General features: G+C 41.6%; 1 protein-coding gene across 1 annotated transcript in view; it reads right to left on the bottom strand.

Moving 5' to 3' along the window:
- The window catches only part of TIMD4 (T cell immunoglobulin and mucin domain containing 4), a 28,263-nt gene extending 10,440 nt beyond the window's left edge, over window positions 1-17,823 (bottom strand). Inside the window, exons 1-4 of the mRNA XM_004466366.4 lie at window positions 17,632-17,823; window positions 12,526-12,867; window positions 10,229-10,486; window positions 8,992-9,075 (exon numbers count right to left, since the gene is read on the bottom strand). Coding sequence (XP_004466423.2) covers window positions 8,992-9,075; window positions 10,229-10,486; window positions 12,526-12,867; window positions 17,632-17,689 — 742 coding nt within the window. The 5' untranslated portion in view covers window positions 17,690-17,823. The remainder of the gene's footprint in view (window positions 1-8,991; window positions 9,076-10,228; window positions 10,487-12,525; window positions 12,868-17,631) is intronic.
- Window positions 17,824-24,964: the final 7,141 nt, after the last annotated feature.

Here is a 24,964-nt window from a genome sequence, read left to right on the forward strand (position 1 = left end):
TCAACCTAATGTCGCAATACAAAATCACATTATTCTTGTGAGATCCTCATGTTTCCACCTCAGGCTGGAGCTATTGTTGTCACATGCCAGTGCCCGAGGGTCTTAGAGCAGCACAGCCAAGACCCCATCTCCAAACCTTCCCCATTGGACTCCACTCTCTCTGTAAGGCAATGCCTAGCTCTCTGCTCTGCCTACACCAGCTGTTCTGTAAATCTTGACTGAAGGAGGTAGGAAGGCGCACATCTCACTAAGAACACCCAGAATTAACAACACATTATCACCACAGAAAATAATAAATGGCTACTATGTATTGAGTATTTACTACATGCCAAGCAGGGACTTTCCATGTTTTACCTCAGTTAATCTGCCACTGTTTTCCTTACCTCACAGTGGAAAACCAGATGGCTAAAGAGGTCAGATAATTTGCCCAAGTCACTTAGCTGGGAGGGAAAAGAGCAAATTTCAGAGCCAGGATTATCTAACTGCAAAGCCCAAGCTCTTATCCTCTGGGCTATAGGGACTTTGGAAAATGTAGCAAATGCTCACATGCACTTGCTCTGAAAAGATGAATGCTGGAGAGTGAACATTCCACATCATTTCATGGCACAGGTGGAAGAGATTCATTTGGAATGGAACCCCAGCCCTCAGGTGCCCACGTGGGTATGAGCTCTGAGATCCTGATAAATATTATTTTCAATGATGGTGATGATTACAAGCATAATATATGCAGCTGAAAGTGTAAAAGGCACTTTCACATACATTGAAGCTCAGCTGAGCTTCAAAATGGTTCTACAAGGTAGGTAAACTTGGGCAGAACTGTTGAAAGGGGAGGAAACTGCAGCTCAGAAAGGTCATGTGTCTTGCTCAAGGCTGCATGGCTAGCAATGTTTACTAGCAAATGACAGATCAAGGACATCTGAGTCCAAATTCCATTTCTCTCCCCCTCTACTGGGCTGCTAGGCATCAGAGGGTTCAACGGGTCCCAAATACAGATGTGAAACTCTTGCCAAAGGGCATTTGTGCTTGTAGTCATTGACCTCACAAAATTCGATGAGGTCTACACCTTGACCCCCACCACCCGTGCTCTCTCCAACGCTTGGGAGCCCCTCCCTGGCTCAGCATCAGAGGGACATTTTCATCTGTGGAGAGGCCATCCAGCTCAGCTCCTTAACCATTAATAAGGACTTATCTGAAGTTGAGATCTCTGCTCTATTTCGATAGCTCGCCCCATCCCTTCTTTTTTCACTCTGCCTTATAAGAAACATGCCCCTCGCAAAGCTTGACAATTCTCTTTGATCTTATTTGGTTGACCTTTCTGAAGGTGAGCTGCCAGATGCTAGAATTACATGGATTCAATTCCAACTTTATTAATATAAAAAACATTTGTACGGTTGATAGAATATAATGCTGTTGTGAGAAGAATCATGAGAATCCAGTTTTGTCCTTTTCCTTTATCCCCTAGACTGCCAGGCTACCAACTGATTTGAGCTCGTGAACAGCACTGGGCATAAGAGATAAAATAAATCTGCTAATGCCTCATGAAAGATGTTGACTTTGAAATCAACTTCATCCAACTTATTTCTTTCAGCAACAGCATTTGTGAGTGAAAATGAACTTTGGTTCATTCCCCTGCCTTCCTCTCTTCCTGCTGAACTTGCACTGGGAATGACAATTCTCCTACAATGCCTGTATGCCCTTGATCAACTAAAGGCCCTGGAAAGTGTCAACTTCTGACAGGGCAAGATTTTTGTCTTTAATAAAATTGCAGCATAGGGGAAAAAAGCTTTGACTTAGGAGCCAGGAAAGAGTCCTAGGGCCTAATTCTCAGTCCGCTTTGAACTTTTTTAAGGCCCCTGTGCCTCAGTTTCCTTACTTGTAAAATGCACAATACCAGTAGTTCCTAAATGCCTTCCTGGGACGTGGACTGGGTTGGCTGCAAAAGACTCTTCTGAAGAAGCTTATTAAACCCACAAAGGTTCTGATTCCACATTATTCTGATCAGAGGTAGATGCCAAAGAATAGACACTCACCCTCACCCAGGCATCCGTGAGTCAGCCCAAACCCTCATTTCCTACTACCTCTTAGACACTTCCCGGGAGCATTTCAAACACAATATCTCCCAAACAAATTTCACTCCTTGGGTTCCTTTACCAGTTAGCTCATGAAATTGGCCCAATCTCCCACGTGAGGACACTCAGTCGTCCTTCACTACTCGCCTTGATCACCAAGTCCTCCTAGAACCCCCTCTTAAATGTCCGCGGTTCTGTCATCACTGCTGTTGTCACTGCTGCCGTCATTCAAGTATGGACACTCCTCTCTTGCCTGAACGCTTGCATAAGCCTCCTGGGGAGCCTCCATGCCTCCAGCCTTGCTCTCCTCTAATACATCTTCCACACTATTGCCAGAGACATTTTTTCCTAATTTCAGATAACTGAAAATGTCATTTCCAACTCAAAATCATGGCTTTCCATGACTCTACACTAAAATCTAAATTCCTTCACCCATCATTCAAGTACCTTAACAGCCCAGATCATTCCCAGCTTCTTGTCTCTACTAGATTAAACTAGACTATCATATAATCCCCCAAAGATTTCATGTACTCGCCTAGGCTTGCGTCTTTGCTCATACTGTTCTCCCAACCTTTATTATCCTTTCCTCCTCAATGAAATTCTCTCATTGTTGAAGAACCAACTGAAAGGTCTTTGAAATCTTCCCTGACCCTGACCCTCCTTTCCAAAAGAGAACATATCTCTTCTTTCTCTCTGTGCCCAGGGCTTATTTTCATATCTCTATTCCTAAGCAGAATACACGTAACGATGGTTTATATGCATATACCTGTCTATCCCAATAAAGTGTGACCCCTCCCTTAAGAACAGAGATTGTGACTTTCCTATCTTATGTTCTGTGCCACATACAGAGTAGCAAACTGATAATTCGTGTTTGGTGAATGACAGATTTGAAAGGTCCTTATCAAAAATCATGTTACCTATTTCCATGTTTCTCAATTAAATACCAGAGTTACAAAATAAAGACATAAAATTCCATCTCCAACCACATTTCCCTCTGAGAAGACTTTGATTCCATGGAAAGGCCACCTTGCTCCTGACGATGAAGCTTGAGCTGACTTTGCAATGCAGAAAGATACAGTGACAGAAAAAAAAAAGATGTTCCTGAAAGCATTCCCACCCAACTCACCCACCACTCTGCCCCTGGTACCAAGAAAAAGCTACTGTAAGAATCAAAAGGGAAGAAAGTTTATTATTATGAAAGCATTGTTCACTTTTTTCCAATTTTACTAGACTGAGAGCAAAGTCCTCATTATTTGGAGACTGAGAAAAGCAAACCCAAATACTCTAGGAGCAAATATGAAAATCTTCCTTCAAGGAAGATCTGTTCAGAGATAATAACTGACAGGTCTGGGAACAAAGGCCAACTGTACATGGGTCAGGATCACAGTTCTGGCCTCAGTTCTCCACCAAACTCACTGCAAAACCTCTCAGCTAGCATACTTTCTCTAGACCTCAGTTTTCCCAAAGATAGTCCCTGTTGCAGGAGTTCATGGACACTTTAAAACTGCTGACATGTGCATGTAAGTCCCAGCTCTCCCACAGTCTAGCTATGTGATCGTGGGCAAGTCATTCCCCATCTCTGAGCTCCATTTCAAGCAGCCTTAGAGGAGAGGTGAGGATTTTCTACCCAGGTAGGGTTTGTTTGGATGATGTCTGTGGCTTGAACACCTTAAAATTGGAAGAGGGCTTTGGGGTAGGAGAGGTGTGCTTGGAGTTGCCTTATGAAATGCGTAACACAAATCTGTAAGCCCTTGATGGTAAACTAGACCACAGCTCTTTTGCAAACCTAAATTATAGAGCAGAGTCTCCAGGGAATGAACAACGTGAGAAGAACAAAACACCTGAAGGGCAGTGGGAGATTAAAGACATGCACCCCCATGAATAAAACCAGTAAGTGAGAGTTCTACAGAGCCATCTAAAAAGGGGTCAGTGAAAAGCTATCAGAATCTCAGGTTTAGTCTAATAGTGAGTCAAGAATTACCACCACGTTTGTAATTGTGTCACTCATCAGCTATTTCTCTGGAGTAATTAGCAGTTAAAAAATCATAAAACCAAAAACTGTCTATGTACTTATAAGAGACAGGCATCTGGGAGCAAGTGGAAGGGGTCTCTTGTTACACTGCTGAACTGGCATAAAATTAAGGGTGTGTAGGTGAGAATAGTAATAGAGATATAAAGAGGAGAGGAAATAGGGATCCAGCATGATGACTATCATTTACTAGCCAGTAATTATGTACCAGTGCATTTCCTCACTTAAAAACCCTATGACATAGGTGCTACTATTATGCTCATTTTATATTTTGAGGAAACGGAGATTTTTAAAAAGCCAGAAGAACTTGCCTAGGATTAAAAAACAAACAAAGAAATAGAGCTGGGGTTCAAATCAGAGCTCCCATAACTACCACCAGTGCTGCCTGAAAGCCCTGAGAAGAAAGGACTAGAAAAAAAGGATTTAGGATGTTATTGGGGCAGTAAAAGCCAGCCTGAGGGGTAATGGCAGGGGACCTAATCCCAGGCTGCCTGATTTTATTTAGGAAATCTCAGAGTCACATGGCCATATCCCCATATCCACACTGGTTTCAAAGTCCCTACTGAATAGAGAGAGGGTCTTTAAGGAGCACCTTGGGACCATTTTACACATTCCTGCCACCAGGCAAGACAGGAAATTAATCCTAGAGGGTAGAAAGAATAATTAAGGTTCCTAGGTACATGGAAGGGTAAAAGCTTGTATTTCTCTAACAGATTTAGGGAGAGGGAGAGAGAGGAGGGAGGGAGGAAGGAATAGATATTTCCATGAGTGTTTTTGTATGTTGTTGCTTGTGTTTGAATTATGATTCCTAACCATTTTAGCCTGTGCAGATTCCTTTGAGGATCTAATGAAACTCCTCCAAAGACACTACCAACCCCAGGAGTTCAGAGACACAAGTGTAATACACCTGACACCCAGGCATGATTACACTCCACATGAAGTTCCGGCAGCCAGGGAGGGAAGGAAAAGATTTGCCATCCTGGATAATGATAATTTTAGGGGATAACACTTGACAAGTTTCCACCAGGGAAAACTTGTCGTCCAAAATTTACATGAAGAAAGGGGGATGAAATTAAGAATATTTAGCCAGGGAAAGAAAGACTCATCGAGGCATCCTCTGCAATGCATCAAAAGCATTTTCGTTGGAATGAAGAACCAGTTCTTTTCTGTAAAGGGCTCCAGATGGGAGACTACAGGAAACAGCATCCAGGGTGGTTAGGGTAAGCAGAACTTAACTAATACTCAAGTCCTCAGTAGATGGTAACTGCAATTATTACAAATATTTCATTGTTAAAAACCAGCCAGGAGAGAGGATGGTAAAGGAAGAGAGCATGACCTTTTATTTCTGAGTGGGAGGCAAGGCAAAATAAATTAATATCTAAGAGTGTGGAACTGGAGCTAGATGGTAAGACTGTGGGAAAGTTACATAGAGTAAGGATATGAGCAGGTGCAAAGGAGATTCAATAAAGTGGCTTGTAAAAAAGAATGTGGCACTGCTGCAGCACTGAATATATATACTCAGTAAACCCTATTTTTTCCATAACAAGTAGATGTTATAAGAAGGCCAACTGACCCACTGTAACAAGTTCTTCACAATGCAGTGTATGGATGTTCCAACAATCATTCTCTCTCCCCGCATTTGATCAAGGAGCAGTGAATGAAAATTGTCAGGGATGTCATAGAAGAGGCTAAAACATCAGATGTGAGAAAGTTTTGAAAATGGAGGGTGATGATGGCAGCACAATGTTGTGAATGTAATTAATGGCACTAAGTGATATACTTAAAAATGGTTAAAACAGCAAATTTTATGATAAGTAAATACAGATAACCAAATATTTTTAAAAATCAGAGAACCTCTTATTCTCATGGAGTCCAATGTAGAATAGTCCAAGATTTAAATAAAATAAAGGATAATATTTTGAGAACTCTCTCCCCATCATTCATCACCTCTCTTTTTTGCTGCCCTCTCTGGTTGCTCCCCACCTTACCCTGTCCCACTGACTAAGAGGGTCTGTATCTTTGGCACCTAGTTTCCCTTACATTATCAACCATGAGTCCAGATTTTCTGTCTTCCCACTGTACCAGTTACTGCAGGCCAAAGCTTTTCAACAGCAGGTCATACTTGCGTTTCATCTTGATTTATAGTCTTACTTCAACACCTATCATCCTCACATTCACCCTTGCCTGTTCCCTCCAATGCTATGTTCTGAGCCTTTGCAAGTGATGATTTACCTGCACAGAGTTAAAGGATGGCTATTTTCTGGCTAATAAACATAGAAAGAGATAGTCATATTCTCTGTTAATCAGAACTATGAAGAACAACATAGCATTTTCTTCCCAGGAGTTTGAAAAAAATAAAATAAACAAATGGTGATATCAAGTATAGGAAGGATAAGTGAAAGCAGATATTCTGTTCTGGAGAAAAAAATTTTAATAGGTCTTAAATTTAAAAGTGCACATTTCTTTCAACCTTGCAATTCTACTTCTTGGTCACTACCCCAGTCATGGACATACTTGCCTAAATGCTTAAGAAGGTGTGATGGATTGAATTGTGTATCCCAGTTTGGACAAGTTCTGGGTCTTGGTCTGCATTCTGGTGGGAGTGGACTCTGTAAATAAAATATCTTCAAAATGTTACTTTAGCCAAGGTGTGGACCAACTAAATCAGGTTAAGGCTTCAATTCAGATTACAGGTGTCTTTTACAACCAGATTGAAAGTCAGATGGAGAGAGAAGCCGCAGGAGGAGCAAGAGGCTGAAAGTGAAAGGAAAAGATTACCATGTGCCTTGCCAGGCGATGGAAAAGTTAAGGAACCCCAAAGATTGCTGGCCAACCAGAAGATACAGACCTGGGAGACTCTGAAACCGTGAGCCAATAAATTCCTGTTAATAAGCCAACCCATTGCATGATTTTAGGAAACTAAAAAAGAATATGCAATGACATTTGCTGCAACAATATTTTGTAATAATTGATAATGAAACACTGGAAACACCTAAACACCACTCAATATACAGTGTGTATCCCTAGTATGGAACACTCAACAGCAATGTGACATAATGCTGCAGCTCTACATGGATGGAAAAAGAAAGTAGTCTAATATCTAATGTCAAGGGAATAAAACTAAATGCAGAAGGATTCCTATAGTGTGAAAGCCAATTTTGAAAAAGCCATACATAAACCAAACCACATATGTCTATATGTATATACAGATAAAGAAATAGAAAAATAACTGGAATGACTATCTGCAATTGACAACAGTGATTACCTAGGGGAGGGGGCTGAGATTGAGGAGAGGGAATCAAAGGGCATTTTATTTTTATCTTTAAAAAAAATGTATCACTAACAAAAGTACATTAATGCAATCTTTGTGTAATTTGAAATAAGTAATATTTTGAAAACTGAATAGGTGATTTTCCTATTGCCATTCTTAGTTCCAAGCCAGAAGTTAAGGAAGAGAGAAGATCTCAACACAAGTGGATCAGAAATGAGGCAGAGGAGGAGAGAAGCCAGCACTGATGTTTGTAACATGCTTTACTCTCCTCCCACCTTGGGTGAGGATATGGGATGTGGCCGTAGTGCAACCAAAATATCTGAATCCCAAGACAAGCAGGCAGGCCACAGGCTGTCCCCGTGACTAATATAATCACTGAAGGCACCCGGCCTCCTATGGCTGAGGGAATGTCACTCATCTACTCATCTTCCCCAAAGACGCTTGGGATGTTGACTGGAGAACCCAAGCTTTGGACTCTGGGAAAACAGAATAGAAGAGACAGTAAACTTAGGCAAATGCCTGTCTTCCTATTTTTGGTGCCCTACCATTCCCTGTAATGACTCATATCCTTAAGAAAGAAGAGCTAATGTTTACCGAGCATCTTCTACAAGCCAGTCACTAATCAGCATGATCTACATCAGCCTCTCATTTAATTCCCAGAAAGAGCTTGTGGGATAGCTGTTACTATCATCCCCTATTTTATCAGTGAGGAAACTGAGGCCAAGAGAGATCAGGTCACTTTCCCAAGGTCACACAGCATGTAAGAGGCAGGACTTGTGCCCAGCAGCCTGAAGCAAGGGGGCACATGTGACTCATTCTACCATGCTAGCTTCCAAATACTGTTCTATGGCAAACACTGATTTAACATATCTGTTCCTCTACTGGATTTCCTTTAAGGAAAGCGCTTCCTTTTGAGGGCTTAGTAATGTGCCAGGCCCTCTCTAAGTCCTTCATGGGCATGAAGTATGTAATTCTACAAGTCTGATAATAAACAGTGCAAAGATTTACATAAAAAGTGGTTGCGCTGGGAGCCAAACCAACACAGTCATCTCCAGAACCTCCAAGAACGTGAATCATGTCATTTTTTAGTAGATTCTCTGCCCCTGGATCCTAATAAATACCTAAAGGAAGACTTGATGAATGGATGAAAAGACAAATAAATGAAAGAATCTCCCTCCATTATAAGAAGCTAATGAGTCAAATGAGTACTTGCCAGACATAGTTTTCTTACCTTATCTGCTTGGGTTTGAATAAGACCCCTAAGTGCAACTCAGTCTAGAGCATAAAGGCAAATATTCCCAGGATGTGCCACGTGGGAGAACTGCACAAGTCTCTCCCTCTCTTTCTCTCCTTTTCTTGCACACAGCACCCTTTAGAGCCAACACCAGTTGGCTTGGTCCAGAGCAGGTAACCTACTCAGAGCTGCAAGAACCACAGGGCGTGACTTGAACCACGAATGCTGACTTGACACTGATTTGTCCCAGTGGATTTCATGTCAGGGATACAAGAGGCCCAAAGTTCATTTCTAAGTCATCTGATTCAACCACACTTTTATTCAGTGTTTTCTTTACCTCAACACAAGAGTTAGGAGAGAGAAAAAGAGAGTGTGAGTGTCTGCATACCTTTGGATGAGGGTGAGACAGGGTCTCTAGAAGTCGGCTCAGCATTTGTCTGAGAGTCACAGGGGAGAAGGGAAGTTTCTGATACTGGAAGAGAAAAAAAATTTGAGAAAAGGCAACTAAAAATAAAATACAAGTGTTTACGCTGGGTAGTAGGATTCTAGGCTATTTTTATAGTCCTCTTTCTGCTTTTAGGTTTTTAAAGATTACAGGTAATTTTTAGACTCAGTGAAAAAACTACAAATTTTGTGTTGTAAAAATTCTTTTAAAGGTAAAAGGAATACATACAGAGAAATATATAGATTGGTTAAAGGCTCATGGCTTTTTTGAGTTTTTTGTTGTTGTTTTATTGTTTTTTCAGGTATCAGGACCAGAAATTGAACCTGGGACTTCATATGTGAAAGCCAGCGTTCAACCACCAAGCTACCCTGGCTCCCCCAACTTGTTTTTTTCTGTTTGTTTTTGTTTTTGTTTTTACTTTTTAGGAGGTACCAGGAGTCGAACCCAGGACCTTGTATATGGGCTGCAGGTACTCAAGCACTTGAGTTACATCTACTCCCAAGGACTCATGTATTTTAAGTTACTACTCAGAGTATAATAGAATGAGCAAATTCAATATTATAAAGATATTTTAATTATTCAGTCACTATTTGGGAGGCAGTTTAAATTCCTAAGAAAGCCTTCAAGTTATCTCATGATCGCTTTTCAATATTCTTGCCCCAGAGTCATAGGTTGAAACATGATGGAACCTTGACATGATATCCTAAGCTATGGAGCTAGTAACACAAAGAGGTACAAGATCCATAGTCAAGAGGGTTCAGGAAAAAAGGGGGAGGGGAGGACAGAACCAGGTCACTATCAAGGGATATTTTCAGACATGCGGAGACCTTTCCTCAAGTAATCTGTAATGCCTAAACAGAGACTAACCCCTGCCAGGACGGCTCTGGGGTCTGACCCACAGTGACCTTTCCTGGTTCTTTGATGAGCATCTCCTGTAAGATCCCGCGGAGGTCAACTGGAGAACCAAACATGCTGACTTTTCAAAAGGATAAAGAAAATAACTAGAAAAAAGGAAACCATAAATCTTAGAAAAGGAACAGTTTGGTCAAACCACATCCTGAGACACAGACACAAGGACTCAAGAGCAAGTCCTTGGGCTGCCCCACTCGGTGGGAGAATTCCGTTCCCAAGATCTGACTTAAATCTGAAGAAGGGAAGAATTGCCAATTGGGTCATGTACCTGTGGTGAAGATGGGCCCTTCTGTGGAAGGTTGAGTGGCCAGAAGAACTGTGGTTGCCTCCGGAAGGGAGCTCAGTGACGTCTGAGGATGTGTGGTGGCCCCTGTGGTGGGGGCAGCAGTGGCTCTCGTCTGAAGCGTTGTTCCAGTTGTGAGGCCAGGTGTCGTTACAACTGTTGTTGGAAGTGCAGCTGTGGTGGTTGTCGTGCCAGTGGTGGTGGTCGGGCAAGGGGTTGTCGTTGGCTGTGTAGTTGGTGGGCCTGTAACAAATAGAGGATATGTCTGTCACCAAGCAGAGGTGGAGGACCACGAGAAACTGACACAGAAATGCCTGGAATCTGTCCATTTCTCTCCCTTTCTGCTGCCCTCACCTGGTCCATTGGCCTGGTCTACTATAATGGCCTATTAAAACTGGGTTTCTTGCCCCCACTCCTGTCCCTTGCAATCTATTCTTCATACATTAGCTACAGTAATCTTTTAAAATTACAAGTCCAGTTATGTCAATCCACTGCTTAACATCTTTTACTGCATCCTCCTGCCCTTGATGAGGAGTCAATACCTGACTTGACTTGGCCCTGCCTTCTGTTCCAATCTCCTGTCTCCATTCAACTCTTCTCATTTTTTCCTACCCACTGGCTTTTCTTCAGTTCTTTGAATAAATCATTGACCTTCCAACTGTAAGTTTTTTGTACCTGCTGCTTCCTAGTCTCACTCTTCACTAGGCTAATTGCTATTTAACCCTCATGCCTCAGCTAAAAGCTCACCTCTGTAGTAACAATTAGGCCATCCTTTCTGCAATAACAGGCTTCTCGGGAGGCATCCTCATGCTTTATCTTCACAGCACTTATTGCATTTCATAGCTACACATTTATTTGTATGATTGTTATCTGATGTCTGCTTGTCCAACTAGACTGTCAGCTTCCTGAGGCAAATCTCATATCTATTTTTTTGTTCTCTGCTACAAACCCAATACCTATCACAGTGCCTGGCTTCAAATATATTGTATGAATGAATAAATGAATGAGTAACTGCAGCAAAAGTCAGCTCAAAGTAGGCAACATAGGGTGAGGATGTAGGCTCTTTCAGATATTAAAGATTGGCTCACGCCAATACCACTCACCCCTTAATCATCTGAATTTGGGTTCATTAACCAGAGTTTATTCTAAGGATAGCATCCTCTCTTAAATATACTAAATTTCCACTAACTCTCATGGACCAGAAAGACACCATTTGTTTCAAGAGAACTTAGAAATGACCCAAGAGAGTGCTGAGGTCAAAAAGTAATTTATAGTAGCTGGAAAGAAAAGACTTGGATTGGAGTCACTTAATTTCAAGGAACTTAATTTTCTTCTTTGGCAAATAGGAATAACACCTCCTACCTCACAGAGTTGTTTTGAGAGAAAAGTACACTAATGTAAATAAAAGTTCTTTAATAAGAAACATTGTTATTATATGAGAAACATCTCTATTATATGTTCTCAAACATTAGAGCACATTAGAGTCTCCTGGGAAGCTTAAGTGCAAGCTATCCAGACCCTGCCTTCAGAGGTGCGGATCCAGTTAGGAACAGACCCCGAGAATCCACCGGGTGCTTTTTGGTGCAGGTGGTCCTCAGAGCTCGTTTTAAGAAGCTCCATTCCAGACAAGCGTGAAAGGTGCTCATTGTAAGCAACAATTCAACCACAGGCTGCACTCCATGCTGCTCACATCTTTAGGAGTTCCAGTCACATTGCAAATTTGATGAAAGACAAATGACAGAAACATTTGTTTCTGATAGTAACAGAAGCAAAGAACACCTGAAAACCGCCCACAAACTCCCTGCCCTTTCTCTTCTCCCAGGGGTTGAAAAATATTGGCTGATGGGACAACGCTGGCCCACATACATATTTTATTCAGGTCACAAAATCATTTCAAAACTTAATAATAAATAAAATCTTTGCCAAAATGCAGAAATCAGGGAAATTCACATAAAAAGTGGAAGATCTGAAAATACCAGGCCCAAATTTCTGCCAGAGGACAATCCCCCGGATAAGTAGCAGCTGCCTTCTTCAGATGAACCCAGCAATTCACTGGCCCCTCCACCCTGTCTCAGCCCCAGTTTGTCTTTGGCCTTCTTGGGTCCTGTGGGCATTTGAGTCTGCCTGCTCCCTCTCATGGCTCCTCTATGCAGGGCCACACAGTTCAGATTTAATCTCCTTCCCACTCATCCCATAGGCAACTGCAGCCTCTTCACCACCACAGGTTCCATTAACCCACTTAATCTCTCCATCCACAGTTACGACCCCCTGCGTGCACTCACCTGCCCACAGCTGCAGGCGTATGTTCTTCTTCACATCATTGAACCAGCCAGGCACCTCAATGCGGCAACAGTACACAGTGCTGTCAGCCGCAATGGTGTTTGAGATGGTCAAGGAAACATCACCTTTCCGTATATTCCCTCGAAGTCTGTATCTTGGTGACTTCGTCGAGATCACTGCCCTTCCATCGGTGTGGAGGAGCGCCTCATTACATTTGGAGCCTGGACAGTGGCCTTTGCCCCAGCACATGCTGTTGCTGTCCTGCGACCAGGAATCGTAGGTACAAGGCAATGTCACTGACTGACCCAAAACTGCTGTCACAACAATCTCCGATGTGGCAGAACCTGAGAGAAAAAATAAGAAAACTAGGTTGAGCAAGTACTCAAATCTCTCAGGTATGTCACACGGTGATTGCGCAAACAGATGCTTCCAGAAAGATGGAGTGAATAGTTGGTATAGATGTTTCTTTAACATAAATTCTGATGCGTTCCTTAGAGCTGCCAAGCTCCTAAACCCACATGCAACTTGACCATCTTGGTCTCTGAACTCATGTCCACAGTAAGACCTTTTTGCTGATTTTCATACTCTGATCTCGAGAACCATTCAATAAACTATTCTTTTAAATGAACGAAGACCCTGTAACCCAGTTATACTAATGCCTGTAAATACCAGGTCCACAAATAGCCCCCTATCCACTGTATCTCAGTCTCCCTCCATCTTCCAACTCAATGAGAGTTATGATAGGAAGATAGAGAGTTAAACGATATGACATTGTCATTCTCTCATTTCGGTTCCGGAAATGGAAATCCATTTCTCTGTGTCTTTTGTTTGCTATTAGGTAATATAAAGTTAGGTAGAATTCAGTGTTTTAAAAAATGTTAGACTTGAAAGGACTAGAATTATCTTGAATGGACCCTGTGACATACAAAAATGGTAGAGGCTTGGGTTTACTAGATATGTAGCTATATGAGATGGGATGTTTCACCATTCCTAAAGGAAGTAGCAGTGTTTCTCAAACTTGGCTGCTCATCAGAATGATCTGGAGAGCTTGTTAAAAATACATGTTTTTTTTTTTTTTTTTACTCTAGTGTCAAAATATCTGAGGTTGAGACCCAGGGAAGTCTACATTAACCAAATTCTCCAGGTCATTTTGATGCCATTGTCCACTCATCCATTGTTTAAGACCCACTGGACCTGTTCTTCTAAGATTATTTCCATCTCTCAAGATCCAAGAAGCATTTGCACTGTGGCCGATGTTAACTCCATTGGCTTAACTGAGCATCAGTTGTCCTATATAAAAATAAAGGTTATTGAGGCGAGTGCCAGGCAGGGTGTAAAGTTCATCAGCCATATTCTGGGTACCTCCTAGGTACCTGGTTCCTGCTCATTGTTTTCTCCAAGGTTCCCTACTGTGGGAGTCGCCAATCACTAACTCTGCTGACCCCAGTAGTCAGCATGTGGTATAAGGCAGGCGAGTAGTACTCTGTTCCTACCTCACCCAGCTGTCAGGAACACACGGATATCCCTCTCTAGGACAGAGGGAGCATGGAGCCCTAAGGGTCACTGAAGAGCAGGTGGGACAATGTGCTTGCTGAGTTGCTGAGAGTTGGCTCCCACAGTGAAAGGGCATTCCAAACTCAGAGTAGCCTGGAGCCCTCCTGTGGTGGTTTGAAGCTGTGTGGAGCCCAGAAACGTGTGTTCTTAAAGTTAATCCAGTCCTGTGAGTGTAAATCCATTGTAAGTAGGATCTTTTGGTGAGTAGGATCTTAATTTAAGATGTGACCCCCTCCTTCAGGGTAGATTTTAATTCTCTTACTGGAGTCCTTTATAAGAGAATGAAATTCAGACAAAGCGAGAGAGAAAGCCATGGAAGCAAAAGCGGAAAGCAATGAAACCCAGAAGAGAAGAGAGAGACCAGCAGATGCTGCCATGTGCCTTGCCAGATGGCAGAGGGGTCCAGGATTGCCACAGCCTGTCTTCAGGAAGAAAGCCTAGCCTTGATGAGGTCTTGATTTGGGTATCTTCATGACTTCAAAACTGTAAGCTTGTGAGCTAATGAATTCCCATTTTTAAAAGCCAACCCGTTTTATGATATCTGCTTTCTGCAGCATAGCAAATGAAAACACTTCCCCAAACTGACAGAGTCTTCCGTGATGATGTTGAAGTCCACTTTGCTACCCTTGAAACCAGGAAAAATAAATAAATTCATGGTCATCACCCTCAGCTGTGTTAGCAACATAGAACTCATACACTTAAAGCTATTCTTAAACTTCTAAAATATGAGCTTGTTCATACTACTTGGTAAATTAATTAAAAATATGCAAAATTACTTCCACTGCCATTCAACAGTTTATTTTCCCAAGTATCATCATACAGAAGGAGGTATCCTATCACAAAAAGGAAAGACCCAATAGAAAAACCGCAGATACAAAACTGGACATAGCAGGCAATTCATAGAGGAAGAAATATGAGTGACCAATACATTTTACGCATTAAATTGGCAACAGTAGACCACTGAGCATATCAAGTGTTGGCTAGGCTATGAATAAGCAGGGATTCTCAGACACTTCTGGGAAGGACCTAGGAAATGACTTAGCCCACAGGGATAAATGGGAGTGAAATGGGGAGTTTACAGGCACAGCCATACTAGGGCAATTTGGCAGTTTCTATTAATATCCAGCATGCATGTCTCTTAAGTACCCCTTAATAATTCCTCTTTGTATTATCTAGGCTAGAAAACACACATACATAAGGAGCCATTTGTGCAAGTGTTTATTGCAGCCTTCATATACATGTGAATGGATCAGTATACATGTCCATCATTGAGGAATGGCTAAACTTTGGGCCATATTCATTCCATGGAATTCTATGTAGATGATTAATAGAATGAGAGAGATCAATAGGAATTGATGTGAAAACCTCCAAGTCATACTAGTATATGAAAAGGGCAATTTTAAAACAGCACATTAAGTATAATCCCATTATGTAAAATAAATAAATGGGACAGCTGGCATTTTTGTGGGCACAGACATAATGCCTAGAAAGATGTCAGGTGGGATAGACACCAAATTCATTGATCTGAGGAAAGGGACCAGGGCTGGGAATTTTAGCTTTAGCAAATTTTCACTTTTCCACAAAAAAATGTTTCTGTATTGCACAGGTGACCAAAAATTAATTTAAAAAATTACAGGAAGCAGGCAGCCCAGTGTAGCAGGAAAACAATATTTAGGCTTCCATTATAAACCTCATTCTGTCACATACTGCTTTTGTATTCAATGGACAAAACTCAAAATAATCTCGACCTGATTGCAGTCCTAAGAAAAAGGGGATAATGCTCACCTCAGAAATATGCCTAAGGTTCACATGAAATAAACTACCAAATGCTACATGAAATTAATAAAGTTTTGGTACAAGGAACCAGATACTTCTGAGTTTAGAAATAGAACAAGACACAATTCCTTCCAGCTGCAAAAGCATCCTAAAGAAGAGGAATGGTCGGTCTAAATCGGCTCCCCTTTGAAGAATTACTTGGGATGGTGTTTATAACTGATTCTGGTGCCAGCATGGTCCGTTTGCCAGGGGGTGACCTTAAGCAAGCCCTTCCTTAATCTGAATCTCATTTTCACCATCTGCACAGAAAAGGGTTCGATTGGCAATTTATAAGAGTCCACATACTTTCATCCTCAGTAATTGTGACCAGTTTCAAATTTCTTCACTGGACAACTGAGGAAAGGCACAAGTGAAAAACACTACCACCAACAACAACTAGCAGTTCTCCAGCTGCTGCTTCCTTCAAACAGGATTAGAGAAGACCACTCAATCAGTTTCTAGCCAGTCGCAGGAAATGGAGACGTAGAACCCAGCTACTTTCAGCAAAACAATGCCCCCTACATCTCCAAGTTCCCAGGATAAGATAAAGACCGGTAAAAAAAAAAAATTTGGAAGAAACCAAACCATATTTTCTTTCATCCCAAAGAAGAAGACACGTACACCAAACTCAAAATGAAAATGACAAGAGTGGCTTTCAGTCAACAAATATTTCTTGAGAGTCCATTATATACCAAGCACTGATCCAGGCTCTGGAATGTAACAGGAAACAACACAGACCTGCCCCTGACCTCCTGGAGATTACAAAGTATCTGGGAGGAAAGGCACTTTACACAGTGACCACAGGCTGACACTTTCTCTCATGAGGGAACTCCAGAGCCTACGGAGCTCACAGCAGAAATGCATAAATCTGTCAGGGGGCTGTGGGCTCATCAGGAAAGCCTTGACTTGAGTGAAGACTGGGGGACACATGGAGTTAGAGAGGAAAAAAAGGCTGAAAGGATGGCATGACAGTCTTGAGGAAAGAAGGGTAGGTGATTCTTACGCAGGATATTTAAAAGATTCATAAGCAAATAATCAAGGACTTTTAAAACTACAAGGGGCATTAGCTATTGTCTACTCCTAGATTCATCCCAGTCCCTCATTTCATAAATGAAAGAGGCATAGCAAATTAAATATGTTCCTCCAGCCAACTATTAGTGACCAAAACACAAATACAGATCAGCCAAAAGCACTTTGTACTATACCACATGGATGCCACAGAGCTCAAATAGCTAAACTGAGTGTGTTCTTTGTATCAGCCAAAATCTGGAAATGGCATGAAGAAAAGAAAACTCGTTTTCAAGCTTCCACCCCAATATAACCAACCAAAAAAGCATATGCTCCTAAAACAAAGAGAAAACTTAAAATTATAATAAGAGCTCTTATGAAAACAAATTCCCCTGACTCTAACTGTGCTAATACCACCCACAAAAGAAATTTCTTTTCCCCATTTTATTTTTCCCGTTATTTCTGTATCTCTTCTTAAATTGCCATTTCTGATATAAGCACAAAAATTACTTCCACCCTAAAACCTGCAGACCAGTCTCTAGATAAGCCCCTGGGTAAGCCCCTGGGTGAAAAGGTGGGAAGGAGACCCCCCAAAGAATAAACCTGGGGAAGAAAGATGCAGGAATGAAGTGAACTTCTGCTTTGCTGAGGCCAAAATCAGTGAATGGAAATCCTTCACAGCTTGGCAGGCCCTTCGAGAATGCCTACCTGAAAGGCTTCGGAATACTTACTCAGATAAAGCAGCCCCAGCTCAATCAGCAGCCAGAGAAAGAGAGGCTCTTTGGACATTTTGACTGTCAGCAGGCCCCAGGAGTCTGTCTGTCTGTCCCAAGTCCATCTCTTATACCCTTGTTAACGCTGACAGGGCGGGAGCTTTTAGTTTCATTTCCCTTGTTGCCTTACAATCTTCCCTCTCCCCCTCCTGAATGGCCTCTCCCGCTTTAGGATGTGTGATAAAATGTGCTGAGCGCTTCTCTCCAGGCCCCTGGTATGTGAGCCAGCGTGTGGGGTGACGGTGTGGGCATCCGTGTACCTGCCTGGCCGAGCAGCCAGGAGGGCCCGTTCCGTGTTTGAGCACCTGTGTGTGTGCTCGGGGCGGGGGCGGCACCTGTGCAGCCTGTGCGTGGCTGTCGTCATCCTGACTGCCCCGCCGCCTGCGACGACGGGCATCTAACTGCCCGCACTGGGGTGTGAACACCCAGGGACTCCTCGTGGGAGACAAAGGAAAGCTAGGTGAGAATTTGGCTCCATTCCCGTCCTGGGTTCTCCTATGCCTTGGCCTTCTTCCCTGATGATGGGGAAAGAAGCAGGGTTACAATCAATAAGCACATAAGCCAACAGCACCAGAAGTTATTGGGTAAGGAAAAGAAAATTTTCAGCGTAGGAAGCACACTGTGATAATTATAAGGAGAGGTTCAGACAATAAACAGGCCCCAAGGTCGAGGCCCAACTCGGCCACTTGTTAGAGAAGCCACTTGATGGGGAAGAGCACAAAAGATAACTCATGAACCAGCGGCAGGCTTGAACTGGGTAGCATTGGAGGCCCTTTGGAACTCTGTAGGTTCAATGATATATCCAGCAGCACAGAACAAGTCTGAGAAGGAATCAAATCAAAACAAGATTATATCATCATCATTATTTACTGAACTTTAATTCCAGGTACTCTGCTAAGTGATATGTATGTCTTATTTAATCCTCACACATGCTAAGGAACAGATATTATTTTTCCCATTTAACAGATAAGAAAACAGGCTTAGGGGGTTAAGTAAATTATTTAACATATACAGATTAAAAAGTCGCAGAGCCAGAACTCAAACCATAGATTTTACCGATTCCTAAACCCATGCTTGTAATCACTATACCTGCCTTTGAAGTGTGACTACTGGGTTAATACAGCAATAAGACCAAGCCTATCTGTGGCTACCCACTAGCTAGCACCAGAGAGGAAATTCGAGGAAGCACAAATGTTTTGGATAATTTTTAAAATTCTTCATTCAGTCTTAACCAGCCAAATTATGCCTCAAGCGTGCACACACTGAAGGTCCCTATGAAATACAAATACTGAAAGATGCTCTGGACTTTGAGAAGCCAAGCAAAGCAGGGGGTTGGAATGAGATTCAGGGTGAAACTAGAGGATTCTGCAAGGCTTCCCACCGTATGCCCATTTACCTGTGGGATTCTCCCCCCCAACTTATCCCCAGGTGACTGGGGGTTTAATCCCTGGATAAACTGAAAGGTCCCAATACAATACCCATAGTTGTTGGTATTTGAGTGTCCCCAACATTACCACTCAAGGACCCTCCAGTAAAGCTACCAGGACATTAGTCTCAGCACCCAGAACTTCTAATTAGTCTTGAGTGTGTCATTTTAAAATATGAATGGTCAACCAAGGATCACAGACAGTTAGGGAAAGTTGTCAACATGAAAAGGAGACCAAATAAGGTAAGAAAAAGAAAAAAGAAATGCAGGGAAAAATATAGACAACAGAGAGCAGAAGGGAAAAAAAAAACTTAAAAAATGTTAATAGCTTCCAAGAAAGGAAAGATTTTACATCAATGAGAAAGAACAGAGAGGCTATAAAAAAGTAAACTCAGAGAAAAAAAAGAACTCTTGGAAATTAAAAATATGATGCCTACTCCAATATTTGATGGAAAACTTGAAAAATTACTAGGAAGTCTAACAAAAAGTCAAAGATTGGCGTGGATGTAGCTCAAGTGGTTAAGTGCCTGCTTCCCACTTATGATGTCCTAGGTTCGATACTTGGTACCTCCTAAAAAACAAAAGACAATTCTCATGGAGAAGCAGATGTAACTCAGTGACTGAGCACCTGCTTCCCATGTACGAGGTCCTGGGTTCAATCCCCAGTACATGCTAAAAAAAAAAGTCAGAGATGGAGAACAGGAGAGAAAAGATAACAGAAAAAACAATCTATAAAGTCCAAATGACTAGGGGTCTTTCAGAATATTAAAACAGAGAAAATCTAGGGGATAAATTATTAAAGAAATAATTCAAAATTCCCATAACTAAAATAATAAGTCTCTAGATTGGAAGTGCCAACCAACTCCTAAACTCTATGAATAAAAAGACTCCTCAGAAAAAGTTACATTGTCGTGAAAAATGAGAACATCAGACATGAAGAGAGGATATTAAAAGACTCCAAGCCCAACTCTGCAAATAAACTCACTACTTCTACCCAATATGGGACATGACTGCCAGGGATTAGTCTCCCTGGCACTGAGGGATTTTTTTTGAAAAAAGGTTTGATTACGTAAGTGTGATTGAAAATATAGGGGGATTCCCATATCCCCACCTCTCCCTCCCACACTATTCCTCATTGACAACATATTTCATTAGTGTGGCACATTTGTTACAAGTGATGAACACATATTGAAGCACTGCTACTAACCATGGTCTATAGTTTACATTATAGTTTACACTTTGCCCTGAACAATTTTAAAAGTTTTGACAAAATATATAATGGCCTGTATCCACCACTGCAGTGTCATGCAGAACAATTCCAATGTTCCAAAAATGCCCCATGTTCCACCTACTCTTCCCTCTCCTCCACTCAGAAGCTCTGGTGGCCACTGCCTTTACATCAGTGTTAAAAGTTCTTCCATTGCTAGAATAATAATGTCTATCTTAGTCCATAGTTGTATTCCCCCTTATGTTTGTTCATTCCTCAATCTTGAGGATTTAAGGATAGTGATGCCCACTCTGTTTCTGATTGAGAAGAGGCTTAGGAAACATGGGGTAGATGGATGGAACTGTCTTGCTTGTATCCTAATTTTTGGGATGGGCATTGTTCATCATTATCATTTTGTTAATTATCCTGGGTGTGTCCAATGAACTGCAAAATAGGTGTTGCAACTATTCAGGGTCAATTGGCATTGTTTTGCTAAGGAAAAGGCAGAAATTACAAATGCTATGCAAAGGCAGCTTTATTCAATCAAATGAGTTTCAGGTTATATCAAATGAATGTAACAATTGAGCAATCACACACAAAAAAAGTCATCAATTAAAGATATAGGAAAGAATAGTCATCAATTAAAGATAAGGAAAGAATGAAAGTATATATGACCACTCACCAAATCAGGGGAAAACTCAACATCTGATCTCTCACAGGACTGGGGAACCCCTTTTGCAGCCAATGAGAGCCCTGATTGGGAAAACGGTCCTAGACAGAGCATCCCCTCCCAGGTGAGGCTCCAACTGGCAGCTTGGGGACCATCCCTTTCAAGGGGTTCAGAACATCAGAACTCCAATGAGTCTTGCAAATCAGTGAGGAATAACTTCACCAAAAGTAACCGAATCCATCTGGGGAGGGGGAGGGCAGTGGCCAGCCCTCCACAGGAGAGATGCAGTGTCTCAAGGCATCTTTGTTCTGTTCTATTCATGGTATACTGAACAAGAGCATGAAGGTTTTCAGCTTTTAGTTTTACAGGGTACGAACAGGATGTACAAAAGCCACGTCTGGTAACTTGTTCCTTTTAAACATTTGGCCTTTTTTGGTTACTAGGTAAGGGTGCAATATTCCAAAGGACAATAGACAAGTTAATCATTCACTTTCTAAGATAAACTCACAGACACTATTGATTAGAAACCTTATGCATTCACAATTCTTAATAAAATTCTCTTATAGTACCTCCAGCATATGAACCCAACACAGATGTAAGTGTCTGAGACATATACTTAATGAGTATAGTGCTAATTATAGGTTCAACTGAAATGATCAGAGGAACCATGTATAGGGAAATTATAAATGAGTCTGTCACATTGGGGAGCATGTATTCCAAGGTAAACCCACTGACAGGTGATGAATTCCTGAGATTGTCTGCCCTGACTACAGTGTCTAGATGTTCATAAGTACAACTATCAGTGTCAAGGGCCTGGCATATTCGTCTGTCCTTCTCTGGGCACTGCCCATGTACTCTAGGGATTCTTGCCACCCTATTAGAGAATGTAGCAGGACTTCCAAGGATGGGAATTTAATATTCTTTTGGTTAATGAAGATAAATAGATCTCAAAAAAATGTTACATAAAAAATACAAGGGAAGAGGTTGTGGCTCAACTGATAGAGCATCCGCCTACCATATGGAGGATCTAGGATTCTATACCCAGGGCCTCCTGACCTGCGTGGTGAGCTGGCCCATGCACAGTGCTGCCATGCACAAGGAGTGCCATGCCATGCAGAAGTGCCCCCACATAAGGGTGCCCCAGGCGCAAAGAGTGCGTCCCACAAGGAGAGCTGCCCCATGTGAAAAAACACAGCCCACCCAGGAGTGGCGCTGCACACACGGAGAGCTGACACAGCAAGATGACACACACACAAAAAAAAGTGACACAGTTTCCCAGTACCACATGACAAGAATGCAAGCAGACACAGAAGAACACACAGTGAATGAACACAGAGAGCAGACAATGGTGGGGGGGAAGGGGAGAGAAATAAATAATAAAAATCTTAAAAATATATATATATATGAGGTTCCCACATACTCCCATCCCTCACCCCATCCACTCCTCCCACGTCAACAACCTCCTTCATCATTGAGGCACATTCATTGCATTTGGTGTATACATCTTGGAGCACTGCTACACTGCACGGATTATAATTCACATTGTAGTTTAAACTCTCCCCCAGTACATTCAGTGGCTTATGGCAGGATATATAACGTTCAGCATCTGTCCCATCAATATCATTTCAGACAACTCCAAGTCCAGAAAATGCCCCTACTTCACATCTCTTCTTCCATCTCCCTGCCCTCAGCAACTACCATGGCCACTTTCTCCACATCAATGCTATAGTTTCTTCCATTACTAGTCACAATAGTTCTATAGTAGAATACCAGTAAGTCCATTCTAATCCATATTTTATTCCTCCATCCTGTGGACCCTAGGATGGTAATGTCCACTCCATCTTTATATCAAGAGGGGGTTTAGCCTCACATGGTTGATGGATGTGATTCTCCTGCTTGGAGTTGTAAGCACTCTCATTTCCCTGGTGTGGTGGTTGACCATCTTCACCTCCCTGTTACCTGACCTGGAAAAGTCCAAAAAAACGGAGAGCTGCAACTCTGCTGAGGCTTGGGGCCCAGCTGGCACATGGACGGTCCAGAGATTCAAGTCTCCTGAGTATACACCAACCCCAGCACCAACCAGATGTTCAGTAAAAGTGACAGAAGAGGCATGTGTAGAAAGTTCACATCTGAGTCCAACTCCATCATGCTCAGAAACACAAATTCCAAAGTGGGGCACACTGACAAGGCACTGAATTCCAGAGTCATTTACCATAACCATAGAAACTGTGGGTCTCCATAGCCCTCAGGAGAACTAGTACCTGGGGTTGTGTCTACTTGGCTGTCTCTGGGATCCTGCTGAGTGCATAAGAGTGACCATTCTGATGACCTCCTAACTCTTTTTTGAAGACTCTTAGCCATAGAAACTCATTTGGCTTTACCCTTTCATGGTGTTTTTCTAGTTGAATCACCAGTTGGTGACTGGTAGTAATCCCTCAGCACCAGGGAGGCTCATCCCTGGGAGTGATGTCTCATGCTGAGGGGAAGGTAATGCTAAAAGATTTCAAAGTGAGTCAGGAAGTCATTCCAGAGGTTATGCTGATCAGATCTCAGCCAGACTTCACAAACTGCCACAGTAAACAAAACCTCAAACAAGAGTGCTCCTGATGGCCTAAGGGATGTCCAGACACTGTAGGAAGCCACACAACCTTGTAAAATCAGCACCTGCTCAGTGGGTCCTATCTGGCAGTATGTGTAAATCTGTTTCCCCAATTTAACAAAGATATACTCATTTACAAATCCCCTAACCGTGATTCTTCTACTCCTTTTATCTGAACCTATAATTTTCAATTTACATTTTTTTTTAAAGTAAACTTTATTTCAACTTAAAAATAAAGTAACAGGCAAAAGGCAGTTTCACAAATTATGGAAGAATTACTTTAAAAAAATTCTGTCCAGGCACATTTATCTTATTTAATCCTAAAAACAAGCTCAATTTTTGCCCCAGTGTTTAGAAAGATAAGTAAATGAGCACAGATTAGTTAAATGACATGACTAAGTTCTCCTTGTTAACAAGGAAAATGAAGAAAAAAAATGTTTGATCATAGTCATATCACATAAAACTAAATTCCACATTCTTTTTTTAACTTTAGCTTTGATATAGTACCTTCTTTATCTTTGCTATAAATATTACTGTTAACTATAAGTTACATTAGTTGTATTTTTCCCATGTAATGTACTACCATATTCTTAATACCTCATAATAGAGGAACATTCTTGTATTTATTTTATTACCACAGTCCTCATCTACCACCAAAATCATTGTATGTTATAACCACCCTAGACTATCTTCTAGCTGTCTCTCAATTAACATTAACCTCCCTAGAAAAATCCTTTCAGTCACAATCACATTTATTAACAGTGTAATTAATAATTAACAGTGTTAATTATTTCATTATAATGTGCTACTATCTACTCTAGACATTTCCACATACTTACAATTGATCTTATTAAACATTCTATGTACATTCAGTATCAGCTCCCCCTTCTCAACCCATATTCTCTCTCCTACTAACCTATACTCTATAGTTTGACTCTATAAGTTTATTCATTTTATTTAGTTCATATCAATAAGACCACACAATATTCATCCTTTTGCGTCAGGCTTATTTCACTCAATAGCCTCAATATTCATTCAGGTTGTTATGTGCTTCCCCAGTTCATTTCTTCTTATAGCTAAATAGTACTCCATTGTATGCATATAACATGTTTTATTTATCCATTCGTCAGTTACTGAGCACTTAGGTTGTTTCCCTCTTTTAGCAATTGCGAATAATGCCACTGTGAACATTGGTGTACAAATAACTGTTCGCTTCCTTGCTTTCAGTTCTTCTCAATATAATCCTAGTAGTGGGATTGCCAGACCATATGGCAATTCTATATTTAGCTTTCTGAGGAACCATCAAACTGTCTTCCTCAGAGGCTGTTCCCATTCAAGGTACTTATTAAGTATAGTTCTCAGAAACTAAAAACCTTCAAATTGTTCATA

Source organism: Dasypus novemcinctus, chromosome 2, assembly GCF_030445035.2.
Source record: "Dasypus novemcinctus isolate mDasNov1 chromosome 2, mDasNov1.1.hap2, whole genome shotgun sequence".
Lineage (NCBI taxonomy): Eukaryota > Metazoa > Chordata > Mammalia > Cingulata > Dasypodidae > Dasypus > Dasypus novemcinctus.